Below are 26,790 nucleotides of genomic sequence, written 5' to 3' on the forward strand. Positions count from 1 at the left end.
CATCCAAGAATTAAATAAAAAAAAAAAAAAAAGGAGGTTAAAAGAGTTACTTTTATTGTTGCTTTCATAGGGCTACTTTAACAGTGTATATGAACTTGGTGGCTTAAGATGAAAACTCTATTCTCTCACAGTTCTGAAGGCTAGAGTCCAAATCACATTTGTACCATGTGTCTACAGGGCCATATGCCCTGGAGGCTTTAAGGGAAAATCCTTCCTTGCAGCTTCCAGCTTTCCTCCTGGCTATACTGCCACAATCGTTGCTTCTGTCTTCACATGATCTTCTCTTCCTCCCTCTGTGTGTCTCCTATAAGGATATGTCCTTGGATTTAGGGCTATCCTAATAATCTGGGAGAATCTTATCCAGAGATCCTTAACTTAATTACCTCTGCAAAAACCCCTTTTCCAAAGAAGATGGAAAAAGCCTTTTTCTAATTCACAGATTCTATGGCTTAAGAAGTGGATATATTTTTGGTGGGCCTCCATTCAAACCATTATACTTTAGAAAGAGGCATATTTTAGGAATCAGGGACATCTAAAATGTTACTTTTTGGCTAATTGGTAAGAAAACTATGTTGACATTCACTTAAATGCTTCTAGAAAAAAATGATCCCTTGGCTCATAACACTATGACTTCTCAGAAATACTCTAGGCTACCAACAGAAATATTTAATCTCTACTAATGAAAGAAGTGGTTTACACAAGACATTTAAGAGGTGAAAGACTTGTAGTTCTGTTTTACTTAGTGTTTACATAAATTAACACTTAATAGAACAGTAGAAATACAACCCAAAGTGCTGTTTTCTTTTAATGATTTACAACACTATCTATTATTTCTGAACTATATGGCCATTTTATTCTTATTCTAGGGAGATAGTAAAATGCTTTCTTTAGGAAACAGCCATCCTCACTGAGTAGAATTTATTTATTTATTTATATTTTATAATTTTTTGGGGTGTTTTTATTTTATTTTTGAGAGACAGAATGCAAGTGGAGGAGAGACAGAGAGAGACACACACAGAATCCGAAGCAGCCTCCAGGAGCTAAGCTGTAACACATACCCTGACATGGGGCTTGAATCCATGAACCATGAGGTCATGACCAAAATCAGATGCTTAACCGACTGAGCCACCCAGGCGCCCCCTCACTGAGTAGAATTTAAGATAACATATTTCTAAGTATGATTAAAATGTTTTTCTAAAATTTGGGCTATGCATCACCAATGGCCCCTCCAAAATGACAGTGTTATTTAAAAAAATATGAAAGTAATTTATATATTAGATAGCTTGTCTGATTACTTGAACTGATTAATATCTTTTAGATAGGCATTGCTAGAGATAATAGATTCTGTTCTTTTACTGTCTTAATTTGTTAATTTACCTGTACTGGACTCATGACTAGTATACATCTTATCTTCCACAGTTGTCCAATGAAATCCTGATTATTAAAACACATACATCCACATACCTACACTCATACACACAGAATATCTGTAAAACATAAACTTTAGATGCCTTATAATGAAATAATTTGCCACTGTTTAAAGATAGATTTCTTTAAATTCTTAACTATATAAATTTTAATTACCTAAGTCTCAACTATCTGTCCTTCATCCTATTCTCTCCTTACCACTACCCTCAAAACAATTAAATGACCAGGCACAGTCTTAAGAAAGATAACAAAGTTTATATCATCACTAGCCACTTGGGTCCAGGGAGGATATAATGTCAAGATGGCAGGGTAAGTCAGGAACCACTCAACTGTGTACAGATTAAGAACTCTCCAAAGTAAGTAAGGATCGCAGAAATTAGACTCCAAATATCCTTATAAGAATGTCAAGTGCTCCACCTTGAGAATTCTGGTTATTAAACAGAGCATTTAAAGAGAATGACCAATGCATAGGGCATAACTGCCCAGTGTTAGCTAAGATTAATTTACCAGACCTATTTCTCTTAACTTTATAATCTTGTATATACCACACTGCATCTTCTCCCAGGAGAATGGATCCTATCCATCCTTTAAATAAAAATTTTCAAGCCAGTATTTTTACTAAAACTCATAAAAACCTCATAAGCTTCCAACCAACCAATGCAATTACTATTCTCATAGAAACCTTAGATCTTAATTATTTTTTTTTAAAGGAAATTCTGCTCTGCTTATAATATAAGTCTTTGGGAGCCTATAATATGTGAGAGAATATGTCTTACATTTCTTAGTACCCTTCACTATCCTCAACATAATATCATATGCTTAATAGTCACTCAATAAATAATTATATGCAATAATTTTGGTGACAAATGATAAGCCATTTTTCTAATATATATTTCTGATATATATATTAGAAAGATATATTTCCTACATATAATATATATTTCTAATATATATAAATTATATATATAGTTTCTAATATATATAAAATATATATTAGAATATATTTGTACATATATATATTTCTAAGTAAGCAACTGCCTGCTGTATAGAAAATTCATCCATTTAATGTTTTGATTAATGTAAAATAAATGCCAACATTTGAAAATGAAATTATGATTTATAGAATATGTATTATGTTATATTGAATTCATCTACATGAAATAACAGGATTGAGACCTAGTAAAGTGAATTTCAAAGAGATTACGAAGTGCCAAGAAAATAAGAAGATATATTGATTTTAGATTTATTAGAGTCATATTCCATCCACAAATTTAAATATAGATATTGGGTAAATAAGTAAATAGTATTAAAAATAGTAATTGGGTAAATTGACAGAGAGAAATAATTCACAGCAAAGATAAGAGGCATATACAATCAAATCTGAGGTAAACAATGGCAGTCACATGTTCCTATAGAAATCCATCTTAGAGCTCATTCATTAACATTATCAGAATAATATTGTATTATAAAATTACTAATATTAATTTGAAAATAAGGAGAAATTCCCTGTGTAAATAACAAAAAAAGAAAATAATAATAACCTGGTAAATTGACCTCCTTCTGAAATAGCTTATACAGCATATAATATATACATTTCAATGATCTGTTCTGACCCTCCAGTCTGAAATTCTGCTGGAAGTATGCTTACTATTGCTCTACTGTACATAAATACTCTGAATAAGATAATTAGGGACAAAGAAGGGGGTAAATCTACCTCCTTTTTTACTTTCTTTACCATTAAACGACTTATTCCAGTGGGTATTTTATGATCAGGCTTTTCAGACTTTGGGTCAAAAATCACTTTTCAAAATTCTTCCTATACTCTGCTTCAAAAAATACAAAACAGAATTTTGTTAACCAACACCTATAATGTACTTCATTTTGAAATGATGAAATGTTCTCTACATTGTGCTTATTCATTTTTTCTTCATGTATGTCAAGTATTTTTGAAGTTGCTATAGTGCATTGATTTTTCTGATTTAAAAAGTTTGCATGTCATAAACTCAAACTTACTCCATGCATGAAGGGATTTTTTTGATGGGGGGGGTGGTGAAGCTGAGGTTAACATTATAATTTACATTGTATTCACTGAACTCAGAATGCACTCTGGGAGTTATAAAGGTTCATTTCTCCACAGGCTAAGAGACCCATTTCTAAAAGCACTCAAGTTAAATTTATTCTCCAAAAATACAATATGACAGTTAGGATTCATTTTTTATTAGATTTGTGACAGAAATCAGGAAACAGAGATGATGTAGTTTGTCATCTTTGGCATTCTTGAAAAGATGAAAGTTTTGGCATACCAAAATTATTAAATGATTGTTTAACTGTATATTAAAGGACCTCAAGAAGAACTGATCTACCTTCCTACCTGGATTGACAAAAACCAAAACAAAATAAAACAAACAGACAAAATATAAGAAACAACAGTTTTTAGATATTTGACGTCAAGTAGATCAGGTCAGAGATCTATGAGAAAAGAGTAACAAAATGAATCCACTGATTTCCCCAGCTTATTGCTTTGAAAAAGTTTCCAAGCTGCAGAAGAGAAAGGGGAAAACTAGAAGGAAGGAGCCCCATGGTCTCCCTGAATTAAGAACATGGAGTTTGAAGTTTGATATGACCAAAGCAATTGGAGTTTGCAAGAGAAAAGGGAAATACACAGAAGAAGCATTTTAGAGGTCTACTGAGCATCTCTATTGAGTCTTCATCTCAGTACCATATTCCATGCACATCAGTGCATGTTTATGAGAAAATTTCCCATGAGTGGGAAAAAAAACCCACAACCACCCAACAGAAGCAAAGAAAAAAACTCTTTAGTGCTTGCTCAGGGCCAGGAAAAAGTGGATTTCCACAAGTCAGATGGATAAACACACAATTCATGGAATTTTGGGTACAGTATTCAGAAGGTATTACCTCAGAATCGAGGCAAATTAGACTGATGGTGTTAGAAGGTACCAGTACTTTGGTACCATGTAATAGCTTAAAAGCTAGCCTCAGAAGTGTTCAAGTTTTTCTAAGTAAGTGAATTCTAGAACAAAACTCAAGAACATATTTAAAAACAAAAATCCTCAGGGCACCAGATGGCTTAGTCAGTTAAGTGTCGACTCTTGGTTTGGCTCATGATTTCATGATTTGTGAGTTTGAGCCCCGGATTGGCCTCTACACTTGACAGTGTGGAATCTCCTTGGGATCCTATCTCTCCCTCTCTCTCTTCCCCTCCCCTGCTCACACTCTTTCTCTCTCAAAATACATAAAAATAAACATCTAACAAACCTCTCCATCATCCAATAAGATAAATACAATTTGTAAGAAACATAAAAATTATCAAACATGCAAAAAACAGGAAAATACAATCCATAATGAAGGTAAAAGTTAATAAATAGAAGCAGACCCAGAAATGACACAGATAGGAAACTAGATGAGAGTATTTAAAGAGTTATCATGACCATACTCCATTTTTCAACAAGGTAGAGGAAAGATTAAGCAGGTTAATTTGGAGTACATAGAAAAGACCCAAAGCAACATCTGGAGATGCACACTACCATGTGTAACATGAAAAAAACCACACTGCATGGAATTAATATCATATCAGTCAGGAAATAAGATAGTAGTGTTAAGGATATGGTAATAGGGGCTATCCAAAATGAAACAGACAGAAAAGACTGGAAAAAATTTAAAAATGAGTGAATCATGGTATAACCTTAAGAACTATTTCATATGCGTAATTGGAGTTCCTGGCTAAGAGGTGTGAGAGTGGGAGAAAGGAAAACCTATTCAAAGAAACATCCAAATCTGATGAAACAAATAAATCCACAGATCCAAGAATCTCAGCAAGCATCAAGCAAAGAAACATAAAGAAAACTACACAGAGACATAACAATAAAATTGTATGAATTAGTGGCAAAGAAAAATATCTTCAAAGCAGCCAGAGAAGGCACACTGTGTACAAAGGTATAAAAATAAGAGTGATTGCAGTAATCTTGTTAAAAACAAGGCAATATGGGGATGGTGAAATGATAACATTAAATATATAAAAAATAATGTTGGCCTGTAATTCCATCTCTAATGCAAATGTATTTAAAAAACAAAGGCAAAATAAATATTTTCCAGATGTACAGAAGCTTTAAAAAAATGTCACCAGCTGAGGGGGAGGGGCAAGATGGCGGAGAAGTAAGGAGCTCCGTACTTGCACTCGCGCCTATACCTCACACGGAAAAGATCTGAAGCCATTGGAAACCTTACAAAACCTGAGAGATTGGGAGAAAAAGGACACAGAATCCACTGAGAGAGCCTTCTAATGTGATGCCGATCAGGCCGGGATCGGAGACTCCAGGGTGGGAGGCGGTCCCCCTCTACCCTCTACGGGGAGTGAGGGGAAAAAGAGAGAGTCTGAAACAGAAAAACCTCCGCTCAGGGCATAGNTCAGGGTACAAAATTAATGTACAGAAATTAGTTGCATTTCTATACACCAACAATGAAGCAACAGAAAGAGAAATCAANATAATAAGGAAATCCTTTAGGAACAAAGAAAAATAATTCCAGTTGAACATATGGATTAACACAAAGGAATGAACACTAAAATGGTAACTGTGTAGTTAAGATAAAATACATATTCTTATTTTTAACCTTAAGGGATATTTATTGTTTAAAGAAAAAAATAAAAATGTATTGTGAACTGATATAATATTTTTGTAAGGTCAATAGTAATAAATTCTAAAGTAATCTCTAAGAAAGCAAAGGAATTATAGCTAATGAGCCCACAAAGGATGTAAGATAAATTACTAAAATATTCAACTAATCTTAAAAAAAAAAGAAAAGAAAAAGGGCACAAAGATCAGATGGTACAACAGTGTGACAAATGAAATAAAAGTAGCAGGATGGTAGATATAAACCCAATCATGTCAATATTCTCATTAAATATAAATGGCCCAAACACCCCAATTAAAAGTCAGAGATTGTTAGATAAAAGACCAAGACCCAACTATAAGCTGCCTACAAAAAAATCCACTTTAAATGTAAAGATGCAAATAGTTTGAAAGTAAAATAGTGAAAATAATATGTCATGCTAACACACAAACAAAAATTAGACTGCAGTTGTATATGAATATCAGACACGCAGGTGATTTCAGAGCAAACAAATTACCACTGATAAAGAGGAATAGTTCATAAATAATAAAGTGGTTAATTCATCAAGAGGACAAAATAATCCTTAAAAATTTTGCAACTAAAAGCCAAGTGTCAAATTACATGAGGGAAAAACTGATAGAAGTAAAAGGATAAATATTAACCCAGAAGTATAATTGCATAATAAAGCAAAATGTCCAGACATCTGCTTTACTTTCTTTTCTCTCCATGTTAGCTCTGACTCTAGCTCATAGGATAACAATTCATAGACCTCCATGGTGAAACTCTGGGACTCATACCTGAAGTATGACTTGTTTTTTGATCAGAAATTTTAGAAATGTGATCCTACATTGTATAATTCTCTTGTTGAATTAAAGAGATTTAATTTTACCAGAACACTTTGTTTTTACCTATAGAAAGTAAAATTTCCCTGAAGTAATATGTTCTAGTACAAGACCTGATCAGGCTGGAATTAGCTCCTACCCTCCTCCTCTTTCCATACTAAAGAGCCATGTTTTTGCATCGATGACAATATTTCTCTGAGTCTGATAAAGTAACATTTTAACTGTTTCATTAAAGAAATTAGCTTTGATTTTTCTCATTTTAGTACTCTTGCTGTCATAGTCCTTTATTTTACAAGTAATAATTCAGATTGTAAAACACAGGTAAGATGTGGAAAAGTTATTTAAAAAAGGGAGAACAAAACGGGGAGATGTAGAGACTTCTAATGATAGATACAGATATAGATTTATAGATATATATTACCCCAATGAGGTATCTTCTGTTCTAGTTCAATAATGGTATTTATCTTTTGTAACAGATTCTTCTAAATAGCCTTAGAAAATTCACCAGGTATAAGACCATGCATCTACTTAGGACCTCAGGGAGTAGAGGTGAGAAAAGAGTTACAAATAGAATGATATGTATTATTAATGAATCACCCTAAGGCTGCCCTTAAAGATTGCTAGAAAATGCCTATAGGTTTAGAAGACACTAACCTCAGAAAAAAAATCATAAAAGATAAAATCCATTCTTCCTGATATATTCTAAGTAATCATCTCATGGAATGACCTTTTCCCTCCATCCCCCATCCCCTCTCACTCCTCTCTGAGCAACCAGTGCTCATGTTGAATGAATCTAACTCTCCGACTCAGGATTTTTTAATCAGTATTCTTTTATTGCTGATAACAGGAGTGTACATTTTTGTCTTTCACACTGAATTGAATGTCACTGTGTTGTTTAGATTTTTGATTCATATTAATTTCAGTAAACAAATATGTTTTATATAATATGCAGTTGGTGAATTATTACAGTTTAAAACCCTGGGATCCTCAACTATTTTTTAAGTTGTATTTTATATAGTCTACTTTTAGGTAAAGAAGACAAACTAAAACACTATAAACTTTAAAGTTTATATAAACACACAATTCAAAGCTTATGGAACTGTATTATTTATATTTGCTAAACCACTGATGTACCAAATGATAATAGAACTACCCCTTATTCACATGTGCATGATGTTTCTAACTTTTAAAAGAATTGAAAATGGCATTACTTTTATTATCTCACTTGAATCTCACAGAAAGTTTGGAAGGTAGCTACTATCCTACTTCATAGATGAGAAAATCAAGGCTTCAAGATTCCCACACTGTGGTTACTGAAAAAACTACTGTGCACACATGACCAATAATCCATTGTTAAAGACAGAACTGAAATGCACATTTGATGCCACTGGATTCTGACAAATTTAATTATAAATGGAACACTCATTTTCTTTCTTTCTTTTCTTTTCTTTTCTTTTTCTTATTATTTGTACTATACGGCCAGAGTTCAAATAACTTTCCCAGAATCAAACACTGTGGCAGAGAGAAAAATATGGAACTGAACCCATATCCAGAATACCATTAATTTCCAATTTTTCCTACTTTTTAGTATGCTTAGATTATGTTTTTTAAAATAGGAGTCTATTAAAACCATACCGTCTAATAAAAATCAGTGAAAGGATAATAATGAGAGCAAATAATAATTGAATATTCATGAAAAAAACTAAAAAATATCTTTTTTTGTATTGGGGTCGTAACATTTCAAAACAAGTAACAGGTAATCATTAAGACTCTAAAGTTTTAATTCTTCCTTTCATAGGGTAATACCAAGTTTATGAACATTAGTTCCCTGTAGATCTCTGCTAATTCACATCGATGATGGTGAAAGATTTCAACCAGTTCTCTTTAAAATATGTAATAGTTTTAAATGCACTGTTTAGATAAGGATGAACAAAGTCCTTGTAGAAATATCTCAGTTGGAAAAGCAATGACTGTATCTAGATATTTATAAATAATCAGTTTTGTTTTCTGAGCTTGGGAGTTCATAAAGGTAAATGAAAAAGAGATGGGAGAAACAGAAAGTAAATGTGAAATAATAGACCTAAATCCAACCATTCATGTATTTACATTAACATTAAATTTTACATTAAATACTAATCGCCTAAAAACTACAATTAAAAGGCAGATTTTTTTTTCAGAGGGCATAAAATAGTAATACTCAACTATAAACTGCCTATAAGACACAGAATAACTTTAAATATAAAGATATAGGCTGAAAGTAATAGATGAAAAAGATATACCATGTAAACTGTAAGCATAAGAAAGGGTAAATAATGTTAACTGTAAGTGTAGACAGAGGCATCTGTAATGTAGTGATTTACTAAGAAAACAGAACAGTTATCAATGTGTATTGGCTTAATACCAGACTCCCAAAATAAACGAAGCAAACAAATCAACAGAATTAAAGGGAGACAAAAATGATTCCATGTTTTTAAAAGGTGATTTTGACAACCCATCTTAGCTATTCACAAACTATTGATTAAAAAATTAGTAAAAAATACAGATGATAAAAGAAATACACCAAAGACTCTGATCTAATTGGCATTTACAGAACTCTATATCTAATAATTGTAAACCACACATGATTTTCCAGTTCACATAGTACATTCAACAGAATTTAAACAGGTCACCATAAGTTTAAAGATATGGAAGTAAGAGTGCATTTTCTAATCATGATAAAATAAAATTAAAAACCAATAATAACAAGATGTTTAGGAAAAATCAACCTTGAAAAGTAAGCAACGCACGTCATCACTCCAGGGGAAAACTAAATCAAGGGAAATTAGAAAATATTTGGACTAAATGTTAATGAATAGACAACATATCAACATTTGTGGGATGGAAGGGAAGGGATGCTTAGAGAACACTAATAGCTTTAAAAACCTACTTCATGAGGTTCCATCTTAAGAAATTAGAAATAGGGGCATCTGGGTGGCTCAGTCGGTTAAGCATCTGACTTTGGCTCAGGTCATGATCTCACAGTTTGTGGGTTCGAGCCCTGCAACGTGCTCTGTGCTGACAGCTAGCTCAGAGCCTGGAGCCTGCTTCAGATTCTCTATCTCCCTCTGTCTCTGGCCCTCCCCTGCTCATGCCATCTCTCTCTCACACACACAAATAAATAAAAACATTTAAAAAATTTAAAAAAAGAAATTAGAAATAGAGATAAATTTTACAATAAGTACAAGAAAGAAAGTAGTAAAAGTAAAAGCAGATATGAAAGAAATAAAATATAGACAGATAGTAATTAGTAATGTTAAAGCCTCAAAGATCAGCAAAATTGGTAAACCCCTACCTAGACTGATTACAAAAAATAGAGGGGGCATAGAAGATCAACATCATAAATGAAACAGCATTTTTCACTACAGATAACAAAAGACCATTATGCATGAACAATTCTATGCCAACAAATGTGACAAAATGAAGTAGATAAATGCCATGAAAACTGTAACTTACCAAAATCAACACAAGAAAAAAATACAAAATACAAAAATATCTATATATGTTAAAGAAGTTAAATTCATTATCAAAAGCCTTCCTAAAAAGGAAATCTCAGATCCAGATGGTTTTGTTGGTGAATTCTATCAAATATTCCAGGAATAAGTAATATAAATTTTACACACACTTTCTTAGTAACAGAAGAACAAACTGTCCAAATAATTTAATGAGACCAGTATAACCTTAATAATAATAATAATAATAAAACTTGATAAAGTCACTACATGAAAAGAAAATTTTAGGAAAATATACCTCATGAATATGAGTAGACACATACATCTGATGAAACTAGACAAAAAATTCCTTAGTAAATATTAACAAATCAAATCCAACAATACAAGAAAAGGATATTACATCACGGATCTGTATGAGAAATTCAAGATTAGCTACTCTTCAAAAATCAATCAATATAATTCACCATATTAAAAATAAAAATCATAAAGGAGGAAAAAGAGCCAGAGACTTATTACACAAAAATTCAACAAGTATTCATGACAAAAATTCCCAGAGAGCTAGCAAAAGTAGATAACTTCCTCTAGCTGATAAGACACCCATGAATAACCTATAGCAATATCCTATTTTATGCCCCCACTAAGATCAGGAACAAGAAAAAAATCCCTGCTTCCACCACTTCTATTCAATATTTTACTAGAGATCTTAACCAAGAGAAGGCAAAAGAAAGAAATTGAAAAGCAGGAGATCAGAAATTAACTGTAAAGTTGTTCCTCCTTACATATGATATGCTTGTGGAAATTCTCAGAGTATTCTACCAGTAGAACTAATAAGTGAATTTAACAAGTCTTATCACACTAGATTGATGTTTAAAAACAATCATATTCTTCTAAACTAGCAGCAAACAGCTGGAAAATAAACTCGAACAACCCATTTAAAATAGTTAATATACACACATATAAAGAGGGACTAAATTTAATAAACACACACATATATAAATCTAATATGTATATTTTGATTAACAAAAAACATTCAAGATTTCCTTTATAGAATACTATATCACTGAGAGAAATTAAAGACGAAATTTGAAAAACACAGTTTCCTGTATGCCAGTTATACCACAATAAAGCTCATTTAAAAACTAAAAAAATGGTATGCTTTAGATATATACAGTTTATACACATACAAATACTTCCATAAAGATGTGAGGGAGATAAATTGATCAATCAATAGATTGATGAATAGGTTAGTAGGTAAACAGTGAGTTTTTAAAAGGGGGACTTGGTTTCAAATTACTTTTGCTAAACATTTGCTAGAATTCAAATCTTATGGATCTATACCATGTGTATACATCAAAGGTGGCATTTAGGGCTCTTAAACTAAGAGGAATATGATGTCAAAAGATTAATTATAAACATCTAACAGTACAACATTGGCTAATGAAACTCTATGTCTACACTAGGTAAGCTTTGTTTAAAATCAGGCAACATTAGAAATTGTTCAAAACATTCTTGTATTTATTGCCCTCAAGCAGATCACAGTGCCTGGTGTCTAAATATTCAATTATTATGCCTGATAAACAAAATGCTATTTGAAAGTTCTGGTCTCCTATCAAAGAGAAGAGGAAGTTTATTTGTCAATTATAAACCAAATCGCTTTTTTATAGTCTAAAATACAACCATGACAATTGAAGTTATAGCTGATGCTATGCTTTAATGGGTTATAACTTTTCTTAATTCATTTTTAATTGTAAAACTGTTATACAGTCCTTAAAAAATATATTCCACTATTTAGCCAAAGTTTATGTTAGACATCTTACATTCTACTTTTGAAAAGATAAAGGATTCACTCAAGTCCACATCCAAACTTTGCAAAGAAACCACCGATTGCTTTCTTTATTCTTTTCAACATTAAAATAAGCATGCTAGGTTCATACTATCTTTTTGATAGGTAGATAGATAGATAGATAGATAGATAGATAGATAGATAGAGGGATATAGATATAGATATGTTTAATATATACTTTGGGTTAATAGTGATACACATGTTGAAAAACTACCGGTTTTTCTGTCTAACTATGCAGATACTTGAACAATATTTCGTATTTTATGTTAAGACATAGAACTGTATTAGAAGAGGATCAGCTGGTAGAGCTTAAATATGTATGTATATATCCATATGTATATGTGTGTATGTGTATCTGAAGGTATGTAAATCTTTTCCCAGATAAGTTTTAAAGTGTAATAAACACATGATTATCTACCATAGAGATAGGTTCATATCCATTTTATCTTTAACAGTTTTCTTAACTCTCTAAACAAAGAGAGCTTGTTTTCTTTGTAAGCATTTGGAGAGTTTTCCCTGTGGCAATCTCCCAAAAGCCTGCATTTTGCTAGCCTGGGAGACTCCTGGACAGTCTGCTTGTAGTAAAGAACATCATTACCAAAGGGACACAATGAAGCAATGTTGTTTTCCTTCATGACTTCATTCTGACTTTGTACCACATTCTCATTGCAGCAGAGCCTGAAAACGGCTGTGGGGATCTCTCCCTCTGCTGGGTGGCATCAAGATCAACTGTTAGAGAAGAAGCCCAGTGAATAATGGATAAATGACAGTCCTTTGACACAGGTCCGACAGTCATAAAATATGTTTTGTGATTGCCTTAACATTCAAACTCAGGGACTGACTGAGAAGAGTATTTCTAAATGCCAGGCTAACTAGAATTGTGGAAATTTTCAGTAGGTGCTATTCTTATTAGTGTTTGAGGCAATTATAGAGAGAATGGGTCAGTGTAATTTTCCTCCTGTACTGAGAAAATCTTTTCTTGCTACTGCAGGGAAAGGTATTCAAATTCAAATCAAGTTTCTCATCACAAATGTTCTGTTTGTGAGAGAAATTACAAATAAGTAGCATCCCCTATTTCCACGAATCAGGTAATATTCCCAGTGAGGAGGTCAACGTGCTTTACTGCAAATAATATAGAGTTAAATCAACGGGTACAATCAACTTGCTTTGTGTTTTATGAGACTGGTTTAAGTTTTTAGCAGCCTATGTATGACATGCATTCCTCTGATTTTTCTCTTTAATGATATAATCTCTTGTTATACTATGGAAACTCATTTATAAAATGCATATGAACACTTTGATTACACATTAGCCCTCTGTAAATAAACAAATTTTCAATGAATTAGGAAATGTCATAATTCAAGTAGTGTATTTAGTCAAATAAGGCTGAAGATGATAAGAGGTTGGAATGCATGTACAGAGGAGTTTGGCAACTAAGTTTCCAGGCTTGATTGAAAATTCCTTGTTTTTGGGACGCCTGGGTGGCTCAGTTGGTTAAGCATCCGACTCTTGATTGCAGCTCAGGTCACAAGCTTGCAGTTTGTGAGTTCAAGCCCCAAACTGGGCTCTGTGCTGATGGTGTGAAGCCTGCTTGGGATTCTCTCTCTCCCTCTCTTTACCCCAAGCTCCCTCACCCATCCCCCAGCTTGTGCTCTCTCTCTCTCTCTCTGACTCAAAATAATAAACATAAAAAAAAGAGAAAATTCCTTGTTTTACCTTTTGTTTTATGGTCATAATGATACTGCCACAAAGTTTTGCCTCTAAATACTAAGGGACAAGAAGGCAATGTGACTAGATAATCCAGTGTTAAAGAAAAATTGACAGAATATCTTCCTAGTGAGAAAAAATGAAAAAAAAATATGTTGACTTTATTTTTATAAGAATTAAGAGTAGAAGTTTCTACTCACCAGGGAAAAGGAAATTAATACAATTCACTTTTTGTATCCTATAGCACATAAACAAGAGTACACAGCTCAGCACCTACTGTTGTGAATGTCTCTAGATAAAATTCCCCAATGCAAAATTCAGAGAAGAAAAACGTGTGTGTGTGTGTGTGTGTGTGTGTGTGTGTGTGTAGACTTACAAGAGATAGAAAAAGAGACTCGTTTTAAGAATTAACATGTTCTACAAATTAAAATCAAATTCCGAAGAACAATTTTTCAAACAAGAAAAGAAAATAATTTCAAACAAATCATTTTTTCTTTTAATAGAATAAAAACCATAGCTACTCACCCAACCTCTCAATAGAATAATATCGCTGTTTACTATCCACACGCACTGTCTCGGCATAAGGGCTCCCAACACCATAACCAATTATGTAACCTCGCACCACAATGTTTGGGTTCAAGGGAGGAGTCCAACTCATGATGATGCAATTGGTCTGGGGCCTCACGTGAAGAGAGCTTGGCTGGTCAGGGACTTGAGACTCTAGAATTCAAAAAGAGGCATCATCAACCTGTCTCATAATAGACCAAAGAGCATGGCAAAGCTTCCCATTTAAAGGACACTTACCACATATCCCATGGATTCCCAAATGGTGCATCACTTACTGCTCAAGTTCCCCTTGGTGTCAGCATGTGATACATTTTACATGTTTGATTTGACTTTCACAGAATTTCTTAACTACGAGAGGGCACTGAGTTCCTTCCATAGCCATGTACCATCATGCTCTTTATTCTAATAGTTTTTTTCTCCTTTGGGCTGTTTTCTCCCTCATATAACTCTTCTTAGGTATCATCACTAATGGGTGAAATCAAAGAGGATGTAAGAATAATAGGAAGGGATATGAAATGTCAAAAATGGTCTTGTCCAAGGATTATTTTACTCTGATTTAACTAAAACCAAAAATAAAGCAGTCCTTTCTCAAATTGTCGGGTGAAACAGGTTAGGGCCATGATTTGCTCAGCGTGATTAAGATGGTACCTGACCCATGATTTAGCACATCTCTGAAAAGTGCACTCATTGTTGAAGAAAAAGAGACAGTGGCTGAGGTGGTAGTCACACAGACTTTGGAGTGTGCAAATTTTGTTTAATACTGGGCTCTGTCATTTACTAGCTGTGCACCCTCATAAAGTTATTTATCTTCTCGAGATTCCCTTCTAATTAAAGCGGCATTCCAAATATTGATGGCCTCAAAGCCTGAGCTCTGAAAATAAGAGTTCCAATCTGCACTGTACACTCAGCATCTCAGAGAGACTTTAAGACCTTATTTGTCCTAAGCCTCTGTTTCCTCACATGTAGAATGAGGCTAAGGACTGTAATGTTCTCATAGAGTGCTGATAAGACTTAGTGAGATAAAGCATAAAAGCATTCTCATTATGAGTAGCACCAACTCATGTTAGCTGTTAGGGAGTAAATGTAAATGGTACTCTCTGACATAAATTTTCTTTGAAGGAGGGTATGTACTGAAAATTAATAAATTAGCATTCTGACTTTTATATCATCTTTCTTCTCTCTGATCCTATTGCTAAAGAAATGATGCATTTTCTGGATGATTATCATCATTAAATTAATATATATTTATGAACACCAACTATGTTGGGGGAATGGGGCAAGGTAGCCATGATGATCAGGATACAGGACAAGAGAGAATATGGCAAACATAAAACATGCACTCGGAGTTTATAGTTTAATGGGAAGACAAGTAAAAATGCAGTTATAATATACCATGATAAATATTTTGATAGGGTTAATACAGGCATATGTAGCCTAGTTTTGGAAACTCACGTAAGTATTCTGGGAAGATATTTAAGCAAGAATGTGCCCATCTAAAGTTTAATAGTCAATTAAGTGATTAGCACAGTTCCTGGCAATTAATGGGTACTCAAAAATATTAGTAATTTGAAACTTATTCACACTACTTGTGTTTTTCTCTCTCTCTTTCTCTCTTTTTCTCTTTCTCTCTTTCTCTCTTTCTTTCTTTCTTTCTTTCTCCTGTTTTCTTTTTTGTTGTTTTTTGTTTTTTTTGAGTGGCAAGAGAGGCAAAGCATGAGCAGGGGAAGGGCAGAGAGAGAGGGAGACACAGAATCCGAAGCAGGCTCCAGGTTCCAAGCTGTCAGCGCAGAGCCTGAGGTGGGGCTCGAACTCACAGACTGTGAGATAATGACCTTAGCTGAAGTTGGACACTCAACTGACTGAGCCACCCAGGCACCCCAATTCTTTCTTATTTTAAATAATATTTTTATTTATACTTGAGAGAGAGAGAGAGAGAGAGAGAGAGAGAGAGAAAGTGGGAGAGGGGCAGAGAGAGAGGGAGATGCAGAATCTGCAGCAGATTCCAGGCTCACAGCTGTCAGCACAGAGCCCGATGTGGGGCTCAAACCCATGAACCATGAGATCATGATCTGAACTGAAGTCAGAGACTTAACCAAGCGAGCCATTCAGGCAAACCCATTATTTCTTTCTTAACTGGTAATCTCTAAAGGTAACATATGTCAGATTATGTGAAAGAATTTGATGATTAAAGGTATGTTGCAATATATTTGTTTCCTGGATGTAATAGTAAAAGGTGATATGATCTCTATTACCAACTTTATCCACCTTCGTCATGCATCAAGCTTCTAGCTTAAGTGATATATAGGAACATGGCTTTTATCAAAGTTTTTAAAGTAGGTCCCATACTAACAGCTTTTCAGAAGATGCTACATTCTCAAGATGTTATATCAGCAGCATTTTCTAAAGAGCTTTTTTTTTTCCCTGAAGATCCCCATTTGTGACAGAAAGGGAGGTTTTATCTGTCTGCTCTGAAGAAGACTGTGATATAATATACAAAGAAATAAAAAATTATCTCAAAATGTGAATATAAACCTTAACAGAAACACAATGTTTGTGAAAGATTTCCCCCATAAACCCTAAGTAAAAGTAATAAAAGAGATAAAAGGAATGGATTAATACTTTTCAACTCTACTGCCACAGAGGCTCTCCAGTGTCCTTGAAATATAATGGGTTCTGCAAGGAATTCTGTTTAACACTTTTGAAGTTTTGCAGTAATGAAAACAGCAAGACAATCTCCCTAATCTTACATTTAGAAAATGAATTCAGTGCTATGACTTTTTAAAGACAATATGAAAACCTAATGATTTTAATCACAATATTCAACATCTTTTAGAGCAAAGGGAAAAAACTATTTAAAATGTTTCAAAACAATAAATTTCTCCATCTTTCTGCAAACCATAGAGTAGTTCCTTTGCAAGTTAGTAAGGTTTGTACCCACAGAATTACATCGCTGGGAGCGTTATAAAGGGACTATGGTAACAAGTGCACAAACTGGCTTTTGAAGAGGGGCTGTTGGTACACATGACATCTTTTTTTTCAATGTATGGAAGTAGTTTTAATCCTAGTTCTGAACTCAGAACTATTTTCACATGATAAAAAATAAGGGTGTCAATATGTAAGAAAACATGCTGGCTCCCCATGTAAATATTTAACGGGATTTTACCTCCCTTAAGATCATAGGGCCATATGAAAAGGTGCCTATCAAGGCAGTATGAGACATAACCCATTTATAATATATAGCCTCATCATAAACTTAACTGTGTTAAGAGATTGCTCATGATCCAGAATAGCCTATTTGTACACACCTACCCACTTCTTAATATAAAGACAGAAATGACATTTTCCTTTTATGCTGCCTGAGCCAGTTTTCTCTAACACAGATGACCTTATGGATTAGGAAAATGGTTACTATTGGAATGAACTATAAAACATCAATTCAGAAAATTTGCCATGAAAGTATGTGACATGATTCCTCTCTGTTTGAAGGCTGAAACTGTAATTCACTACTCAGAAGTACATGAAAGATTTTATAAGTAGCTCTAGGACAATATTGAGCATATAAATCATAGAGAAGTATTAAGGTAATTACGTAAATAACTTGAAACCAAAGAACACATTTTGCCTGAATTATCCAAATTAATGAGCCTCAAATTTCTATTGGAATCTGAACTATCAAAGTAACTAGGTCAACAGCCATTCTTGATTATACTACAGAATTATGGATTCTATCTTGGCTTAATTTGTTCCTAAAGAATAGTTATTATTTTAGGGGGGAGTGCCTGGGTGGCTCAGTCAGTTAAGTGTCCAATTTCAGCTCAGGTCATGATCTCACAGTTTTTGAGTTTGAGCCCCGTGTTGGGCTCTGTGCTAAAAGCTCAGAGCCTGGAGCCTGCTTTGGATTCTGTGTCCCCCTCTCCTTCTGCTCCTCCCCAACTCATGTTCTCTCTCTTAAAAATAAAAATTAAATTTTTAAAAAGAATAATAATTATTTTTTGAGTGATGACTGATTTCCACTAATGAGTAGTATTCACATATAGCACATTAGGAAATTTATCATATTAATCCCCATGACATTTCAACAATTACTGTATATCTCCTATGTGCCAGTCATAGTCCTAGGTACTGGATATAGTTTTATGGGAAGTAAAACCAATAAAATAAAAAGAAACAAACAAGGAAATCAGAAGATCTTGTAAGTTCCATGCTGATGGAATAGTAACTGACTCAAGGAAGGTATTCATGGTGGAGTCTAAGGTGGATGATTGGAAAGAGCCAGTCAAGCAAATACCAGGGTGGAAAACTTTATAGGAAGAAGGAATAACTGGCACAAAGGCCCTGTAGCAAGAATGAGATTGGTAAATGGAGATATCAAAGGTCATTGTGTCTAGACCACAGAAGGAAAATAAAGAAAATAAAAAGAAAGTTACCCCGTGAGAATTTGAAACAGTGCAAATGCTATGAAAAACAGTATGGCAGTTTTTTAAAATTAGAATTACCAGGGGCATCTGAGTGGCTCAGTCAGTTGAGTGTCCAGCTTCAGCTCAGGTCATGATCTCACAGTTTGTGGGTTGGGTTCGAGCCCCGCGTCGGGCTCTGTGCTGACAGCTCAGAGCTTGGAGCCTGTCTTTGGATTCTGTGTCTCCCTGTCTGACCCTCCCCTGCTCATGCTGTCTGTATCTTTCTCTCAAATATAAATAAAATGTTAAAAAAATTTTTTTAATAAATAAATAAATAAATAAGAATTGCCATAACATCCAGCAATTCCACTTCTGGGTATAATCTCCAAAGAATTGAAAGCTGGTACTCAAACAGATATTTGTACACCTGCACTCACAGTATAATTATTCACAATAGCCAAAGAGTAAATGAAACTCAGGTGTCCATTAACAGATGAATGGATAAACAAACGGGTACATACATAAAATGGGATATTTTTCAGCTTTAAACCAGAAGGTAAAGGGGACCTGGGTGGCTCAGTTGGTTAAGTATCTGACTGGCTCAGGTCATGATCTCACGGTTCGTGGGTTTGAGCCCTGCGTTGGGCTCTGTGCTGACAGCCAGCTCAGCCTGGAGCCTGTTTCGGATTCTGTTCTGCCTCTCATTCTGATCCTCCCCTGCTCACGCTGTCTGTCTGTTTGTCTCTCTCTCTCTCTCAGAAATAAATAAAACATTAAAAAAATTTAAAATGGAAGGAAATTCTGATACATGCCTTTAGGCATGAGACTTTAGGACATTATGGTAGTGAAACAAGCCAGGTCAAAAGGACAAAAACTGCAGGAATCCACTTCTATGATATACCCAGAGAAGCCAAATTCATATATATATAGAGAGAGAGAAATCTATATTCATATATATATATAGAGAAAGCAGATGGTGATTGCTAGGAAACGGGAGGAGGGTGGAGTAGGGAGTTACTGTTTAATGGGTACAGAGTTTCAGTTTTGCAAGATGAAGAGTTTTGGAAGAGAGTGGTTTTGGTGATTGTCACACAGCAGTGTAGATGTAGTTAAAGACACTGAACTGTACACTTAAAACAAGTTTAACATGGTCACTATTAAGTGCTATTTAAAACACTTTTTAAAAATTAAAAAATTATAAAACCATAACAATGTTTTTGTACTTGTCTGAGTGGCTGTTGTGGAAATGAAGTGTGCATATCTGGGATATTTGGGAGATAAAATCAACAGAACTATAAACTGGATGTAACTGGTTTGGGAAAGAAGAGACTCAATGATAACTCATATATCTTTGGCTTGGGTAACTGGTGTATGACCTACTGGGTTGAAGAAAAATAAGTGAGTTCTTAGGTCATGTTAAATTTGGAGATACCTATTAGTCACACATGTGGAGATCTCAAGGATGTAGGTGAGTATATAATTCTGGGGTTTTAATGAAAGGCCATCGCCAGATACATAGATGTGAAAGCTGCCAATATACAGATGGTATTGAAAATAAATGTGTATGAATACAGATATAGTGTGAGCATGTGTAGAAACAAAATACAAATAATATCACGTCAAATAAATAACATCACTCAAAACTCTATAAAGTCTTCCCATAGCACACTGTAAAGTCAGATTCTTTACCATGGCCTAAAAGGTCCACATGGAATCTACCCCATTCCCCTTAGCTCTTTATCTTCCTGTCACTTTCCCCTGTGCTCACTTTACCCTAGCCATCTCTTACACACTGGACACTTTGCTGTTCTTCAGACATGCCAGGCATGCCCTGGTCTCAGGGCATTTGCATCTGTGGAACCCTGCCTGGGAAGTGCTCCCTCAGATATGCCTTCCTCCTTTACTTCCTTCAAGTTTCTGTTACTTACTTTTCAACTTCAGCCTTCCCTGGCTACCATATATAAATTTTCAATCTTTCTCTAATTTCTAATCTAATGATCACCTGTTTTATTCCCCCCCCCTTAGGTTCGATTGCCATTTATTGTGCTTTCTATTTCATGTGACTATTTCATTATTCTTTGTCTCCTCTCCTTCCATAAATTCGCATAAATTCTCTGTAACTCCAGTACCTAGAACAGTTCCTGTTGACAAGGTGCTCAAAAATATGTGAACAACATTTATACTTCCTGTAAGGTTCAATGTAATTGTGATTGTGTAAAACCATCACTAACTACAATTATCAACATTTTATATAGCTTGCTCCTTAAGATAAGAATTTTAAGAAAAAAAGAAATAATGAAGAAATGAAGCAAGATGATAATACAGTTATTAAAGTCATGTTCTCCAAGTGGCCAGAAAGATTTGTTTCTGCTGGCCCCTGCTAATGACCATGATTGCTGCTGTGTGTCGCCTGCTGTGGACGGCACTGCCAAGTGGCGCCAGGCAGCTGGTACTTTTAACAAATACTCACGTATCTGTTCTCGATTTAGTGTGTTGCATTTTATGGGTCATTTTGTTAGAGTTTTGTTCCAGTTCCTAATAGCCTATATGTCTTTACAGAGAATTACATAAGGCAATTGGTGCAGCCATATTCCATCTTTCCAGACAGTTCTGATACATACTAATGTGTTCATTTCTATTGGTGAGGTCTGTTCTCACCAATGGACATTATCTTGCTTATGCCCTCATATCTATAAACTTTGAATGTTAGTTGTGTATTTATTGTAGTGAACAATCACTTCTATTTACCAATGAACTATACCTTGTTTTTATTTTATTTTTATTATTTATTTATTGCATTACTCCTACCACCTTCTTCATGTTAACCTTTTACTATATTTTTCACTCAATGGTATACAAGTGGAGTCATGTGTCCAGCACTCTCATCATGGGACACAACAGTTCCATCCCCCTTAAACTCTCCTCATATTGTCCCTTTGGCAATTATTCCCTTACCCAATCCCTCAATATTAATTTGACTAATGGATTTTAAAATTTCATTCCTCTAAAAATATGTTCTTATGATTAATCTTGCTAAATTATTTTCAGCATTATTTTTTTAAAATCTAGGCTTTTGCTCTTGTTCCATAACAATGGAATACATTTATGGAGGACTATATGAATAAGCACCATACCCAACATTTTAATAAATGTTTGAACATTTCATACATACTTTGTGCTCTTAGCTATTCTACAGATGTCCTATTTATCATAACGTTTTAATTTTCAAAGTTAAGATTTGTAATTTTAATTGCATTGTATCTTTTTGTTTACTTTTAACATATTTTTCCTTAATCTTATTTGTCTGAGGTCAAATAATCTTATTATTCCATTATTTCACATTATTTTTAGGTACTTTTGTTTGTACAGTATTCATTTTACTCTATTATTGCTCCTGAAATTGAAAATAAATGTAAGTAGAAACAGAGTAGAGTGGTGGTTGCCAGAGATTAAGGGGTGGGGGAAATGGGGAGATGTTGGTCAAAGGGTACAAACTTCCAGTTAAAAGATAAGTTATAAGTTCTGGGGAGCTAATGTACAGCATGGTGACTATACTTAACAATACTGAATTACTGTATAATGTACTTGAAAGTTGCTAAGAGGACCTACAATGTTCTTACCATACATATACACAAAAAGGTAACCATGAGAAGTGATAGGTGAAGTTACTAACTTTATTGTGGTAATAATCAAGTTGTACATATTGTATATCTTAAACTTACACAATACTGTATGTCAATGGTATCTCAATAAAGTTGGAAAAAATTAAAAAGAAAACAGAAAATACAAAATAAAAAAATAAGATAAAGCCAGAAAAAGAAAAAAAGCACATAGAAAATTAAGGGGAGTAGGCAGATATGCAGACAATGTTCTATAAAGGAGCTTTTGACAGATTCATCCTTTCAATACCAAAATTCTGAAAAAAAAAATGCATCTTGAGGGTATGTGTTTGTATCCTCCAATTTCTGACATTGACAATCTTATGCCTATTGATAATCAAGGTAGACTACTGGAAGGGGGTTGTCTGCCCAGGCCTGGGAAACAATATGATGTCTTTTGAAGAGATAATTGACCAAAATCTAAGTCCTAGAGCCTCTGCACTTCTACCACTGATCTTGTCTCACAATGATGACAACTCAATGGGAAAAAGTAGGGGGGAAAAAAAGTAAGATATTCCTCAGAGAAGAGACATTCAATGTCATGTCCAAAGTTTAACCTTAACAAAACCAGTCAAGATGGTTCCTTCTTTGGTTTTCTCTTGCTTAGAGAAACTGCAGAATCCCAACTCCAGTCATCAATAGGGTGACTTTTTTATTCCAATGTTGGAAAAAAAAAAATGGCCTATATCTGTTGAGTTCTTGATTTGACAAGTAAAAGCAGAAAATTAAGATAACTGTCTAGGGAGAAGGTTGGCATGTCAAATAGAACACAGGGAAAAACACAATGAAGTTCAATTTTATTTACAAACTCCTGGCTTCTTGAGTGGGAAAACCAAGGCTTGACAGTTACAAGCAACACCTTTGATGTAGCTTTCTACGAGCACTGTGGGATCAGAGCCTATCAATATCTGGGAGATTTGTTTTCTCAATTTCATGCTCAGGGACACCAACTTCAAAAATCATAGAATATAACTAGAATTTTTTGTCTTCCCATGATAAATTTTATCAGCTACTTCATACTGAATAATCTCCAGATATTGGGCCATTCACATAATAAATCTCAGGATGTACTTTCATATCAAAGGATGATGGAAGGATGTGCTTCCCAAAGGATGTACTTCCATGAATTTTTCAGGTTCATTTTCCTGTAACTAGATTAAAACCCTAGTCTCTCAAAACTATAGATCTATTTGCCTCCCCCACTCCCAAACCCCTCAATATCTCTAAAATTTGTGGCAAGCTAGTTTTCTCTAGAAAACTTGCATTTTTATTCTAACATCTTACTTAAGGAAAAGGTAACATTCATTTAAGTAAAAATATACCAAAGAGAGCAAAAGATGTTTCTAGTTCTCATTTGATTTGTAATTTTTTTGGACTGTAATAATGGACAACAATAGAGAATCAAACTATATAGATTGTATGAGTTTAACATAAATAATATCTGGCTACAGATGTTTATATATTGACCCATCTATTCAATATTAATGAAGCATCTACCATGCAGCAGGTACCATGCAAAACACTGAGAAGTTCAAATAAAATAAAGCATAGTCTTTGCTTATAGTCTGCTAAGAAGAGTGTGATAGTTGTTGGGGCACCTAGGTGGCTCAGTAAGTTAAGCGTCTAAGTTCAGCTCAGGTCATGATCTCATGGTTCGTGGGTTCCAGCCCTGCATCGGGCTCTGTGCTGACAGCCAGCTCAGAGCTTGGAGTCTGTTTTAGATTCTGTACCTCCCTCTCTCTCTAACCCTCCTCTGCTCATGTGGTCTCTCTCTCTCTCTCAGAAATAAATAAATAAATACATACATACATAAATAAAACATTAAAAAAAAGGAGTGTGATAGTTGCTGATGTTGTGCCCAAGACAGCAGGCTTAGAGGAAAGACATCTGTATGCAACTCTTATAAAAGAAGGCTTTTAGAAGTAAAACATCCAGGGGCGCCTGGGTGGCTTAGTCGGTTAAGTGTCCGACTTTCGCTTGGGTCATGATCTCGCGGTTCGTGGGTTCGAGCCCCGCGACGCGACGGGCTCTGTGCTGACTGCCAGCTCAGAGCCTGGAGCCTATTTCAGAGTCTGTATCTCCCTCTCTCTCTGACCCTCCCCTGCTCACGCTCTCTCTCTCTCTCTCCTAGAAATAAATAAAAATATTAAAAAAAAAAAAAGAAGTAAAACATCCAGTGAGTTTTGAAGGAGAAGTAGGGTTAAAGTCACATGAAAGGGCTCTCTGGCAGCGGAAACACTAAGTGTAAAAGTATGAATGAAATACGATGGAGTGCGTATATATACAAAGATGTGATGGCATGTCCGACGAGGTTATGGGCAGGTCTACAACTGGAAGAATTTGAATAGAGAAATGATGCCATCAGATCTGGTTAGGAAAAATCACTCTGGCAGCGTGACGGCATCTAGGGAGGAGCAAACTGACGTCTTCCCACAGAAGACCAGGTTGGAGGCTACTTTCAGGTGACCAAAGATGACAGCCTGACATAAACTAGAGGGGTTGGGAGCAGAGAGGAGGGAATGGATTTCAAGTCTGTTAGGGAGGTAGAAATTACAGGTCTTGGGTATGTGGGTAAGAAGTGATAATGGAGGAGTTGAGGATGGGGAACCTGCTGGCTCAGATGACTGACGGATATGGGTACAAGTCCCAATGTGAAGAACACAATAGGGAGAACACAGTCTTCTATCGTAGGAATGATACCTTGAAAGATCAGCTCACCTCATCTTACCACCTCCAGTTGCATAAAAGGTTGTGTTTGAGCCCTCCATCTTTACTATACTTGAAAATACCAAAGAAATAAAACAATAACAAAAATTTAAAAACCATCCTTAACCCTTCTATTTTTGATTTATATGAGAAGTGATAGCTTTGCTTTCCTTTGCCTTCAAGCCCATTACTAGAATCAACCACTGCCAACTAGTTTGATATAGGGGAAAGAAAACTTTATGTCCTACTATCAGTACTGGTGACAGTCTCAACACCATTTATTGAATAATCTACTGGTTGAAATGCCAAGTTCATTTTAAAGTTTATTTCTCAAATAGAGCAAGAAATATTTCTGTCCTCTATATTCTGTTACATGGATCTACTTATCTATTTCTATGCCAGACAGTACTGTATTGATTTTTAAATCATGCTTTATTGTAAATGTTAATGTTTATTCTACTTTTCAAATTTTCTCGGAATTCTTTTACATTTATTCTTCCATATGAAGTACATTCTGATTGGAAGTGTATTTATTAAATTAATCATTAATTTGGGAAGAACCATTGACACTACGGTAACATTTTATATCAAGAAATATATTTCTGTTATTCACATCTTATTTTATATCTTTTAATAAATAAAATTTTATTTTCTTTATATACCTTTAGTTTGTTAAATTTAGTCTTAGATATCATACTTTAGGTTGCCATATGAATCCATTTATTTTTAACATTTTTAAAAATGTTTTTTATTTATTTCTGAGAGAGAGAGAGAGACAGCATGATCAGGGGAGGGTCACAGAGAGAGAGGGATACAGAATCTGAAACAGGCTCCAGGCTCTGAGCTAGCTGTCAGCACAGAGCCCGACACGGGGCTCGAACCCTTGAACCGCGAGATCATGACCTGAGCCGAAGTCGGACGTTTAACCGACTGAGCCACCCAGGCGCCCCTCTTTTTAACATTTGAACTAATTATTACCCAGTATCAAAAAAACCCTATTTTATGTGTGTATGCATATATAAGTATATGTATATGTATATATATTACCTTTTTAACTTTTCTTATTAATTCTAAGTTTTTTAATGTAGTTTCTTTTTAAAAAATTTTTAATGTTTATTTATTTTTGAGAGAGAGAGAGAGAGAGAGAGAGACTCAGTGTGAGTGGGGGAGGGTCAGAGAGAGAGGGAGACACAGTATCCAAAGCAGGCTCCAAGCTCTGAGCTGTCAGCCAGAGCCAGACATGGGGCTCAAACTCACAAACTATGGGATCATGACTTAAGCCAAAGTCGGCTGCTTAGCCAGCTGAGCCACCCAGGCATCCCAAATGCAGTTTCTTGGATTCCCAAATATACATTCACACTGTTTGTAAAAATAATATTTCTTTCCTTCTTTAATAACATATAGCTTTTTAAGTTGTTTTTTGGGTTTATTTCTTATCAAAACCTCTGCAATAATAAAAATAGTAGGAAACTTCCCTGGTTTATTTGGATCTTAAAGACAATGTATTTTGTATTTTAGTATTTA

The 26,790-nt window shown here is 34.6% G+C and overlaps 1 protein-coding gene across 1 annotated transcript in view; it reads right to left on the minus strand.

The window, feature by feature from the left end:
- Positions 1-26,790, minus strand: part of DCC (DCC netrin 1 receptor) — a 750,532-nt gene that overhangs the window by 155,821 nt on the left and 567,921 nt on the right. The window contains exon 15 of the mRNA XM_077777558.1: positions 14,463-14,657. Coding sequence (XP_077633684.1) covers positions 14,463-14,657 — 195 coding nt within the window. The remainder of the gene's footprint in view (positions 1-14,462; positions 14,658-26,790) is intronic.

The sequence above is a fragment of the Crocuta crocuta genome, unplaced genomic scaffold (genome assembly GCF_008692635.1).
Source record: "Crocuta crocuta isolate KB4526 unplaced genomic scaffold, BGI_CrCroc_1.0 scaffold36, whole genome shotgun sequence".
In the NCBI taxonomy this organism is placed as follows: domain Eukaryota; kingdom Metazoa; phylum Chordata; class Mammalia; order Carnivora; family Hyaenidae; genus Crocuta; species Crocuta crocuta.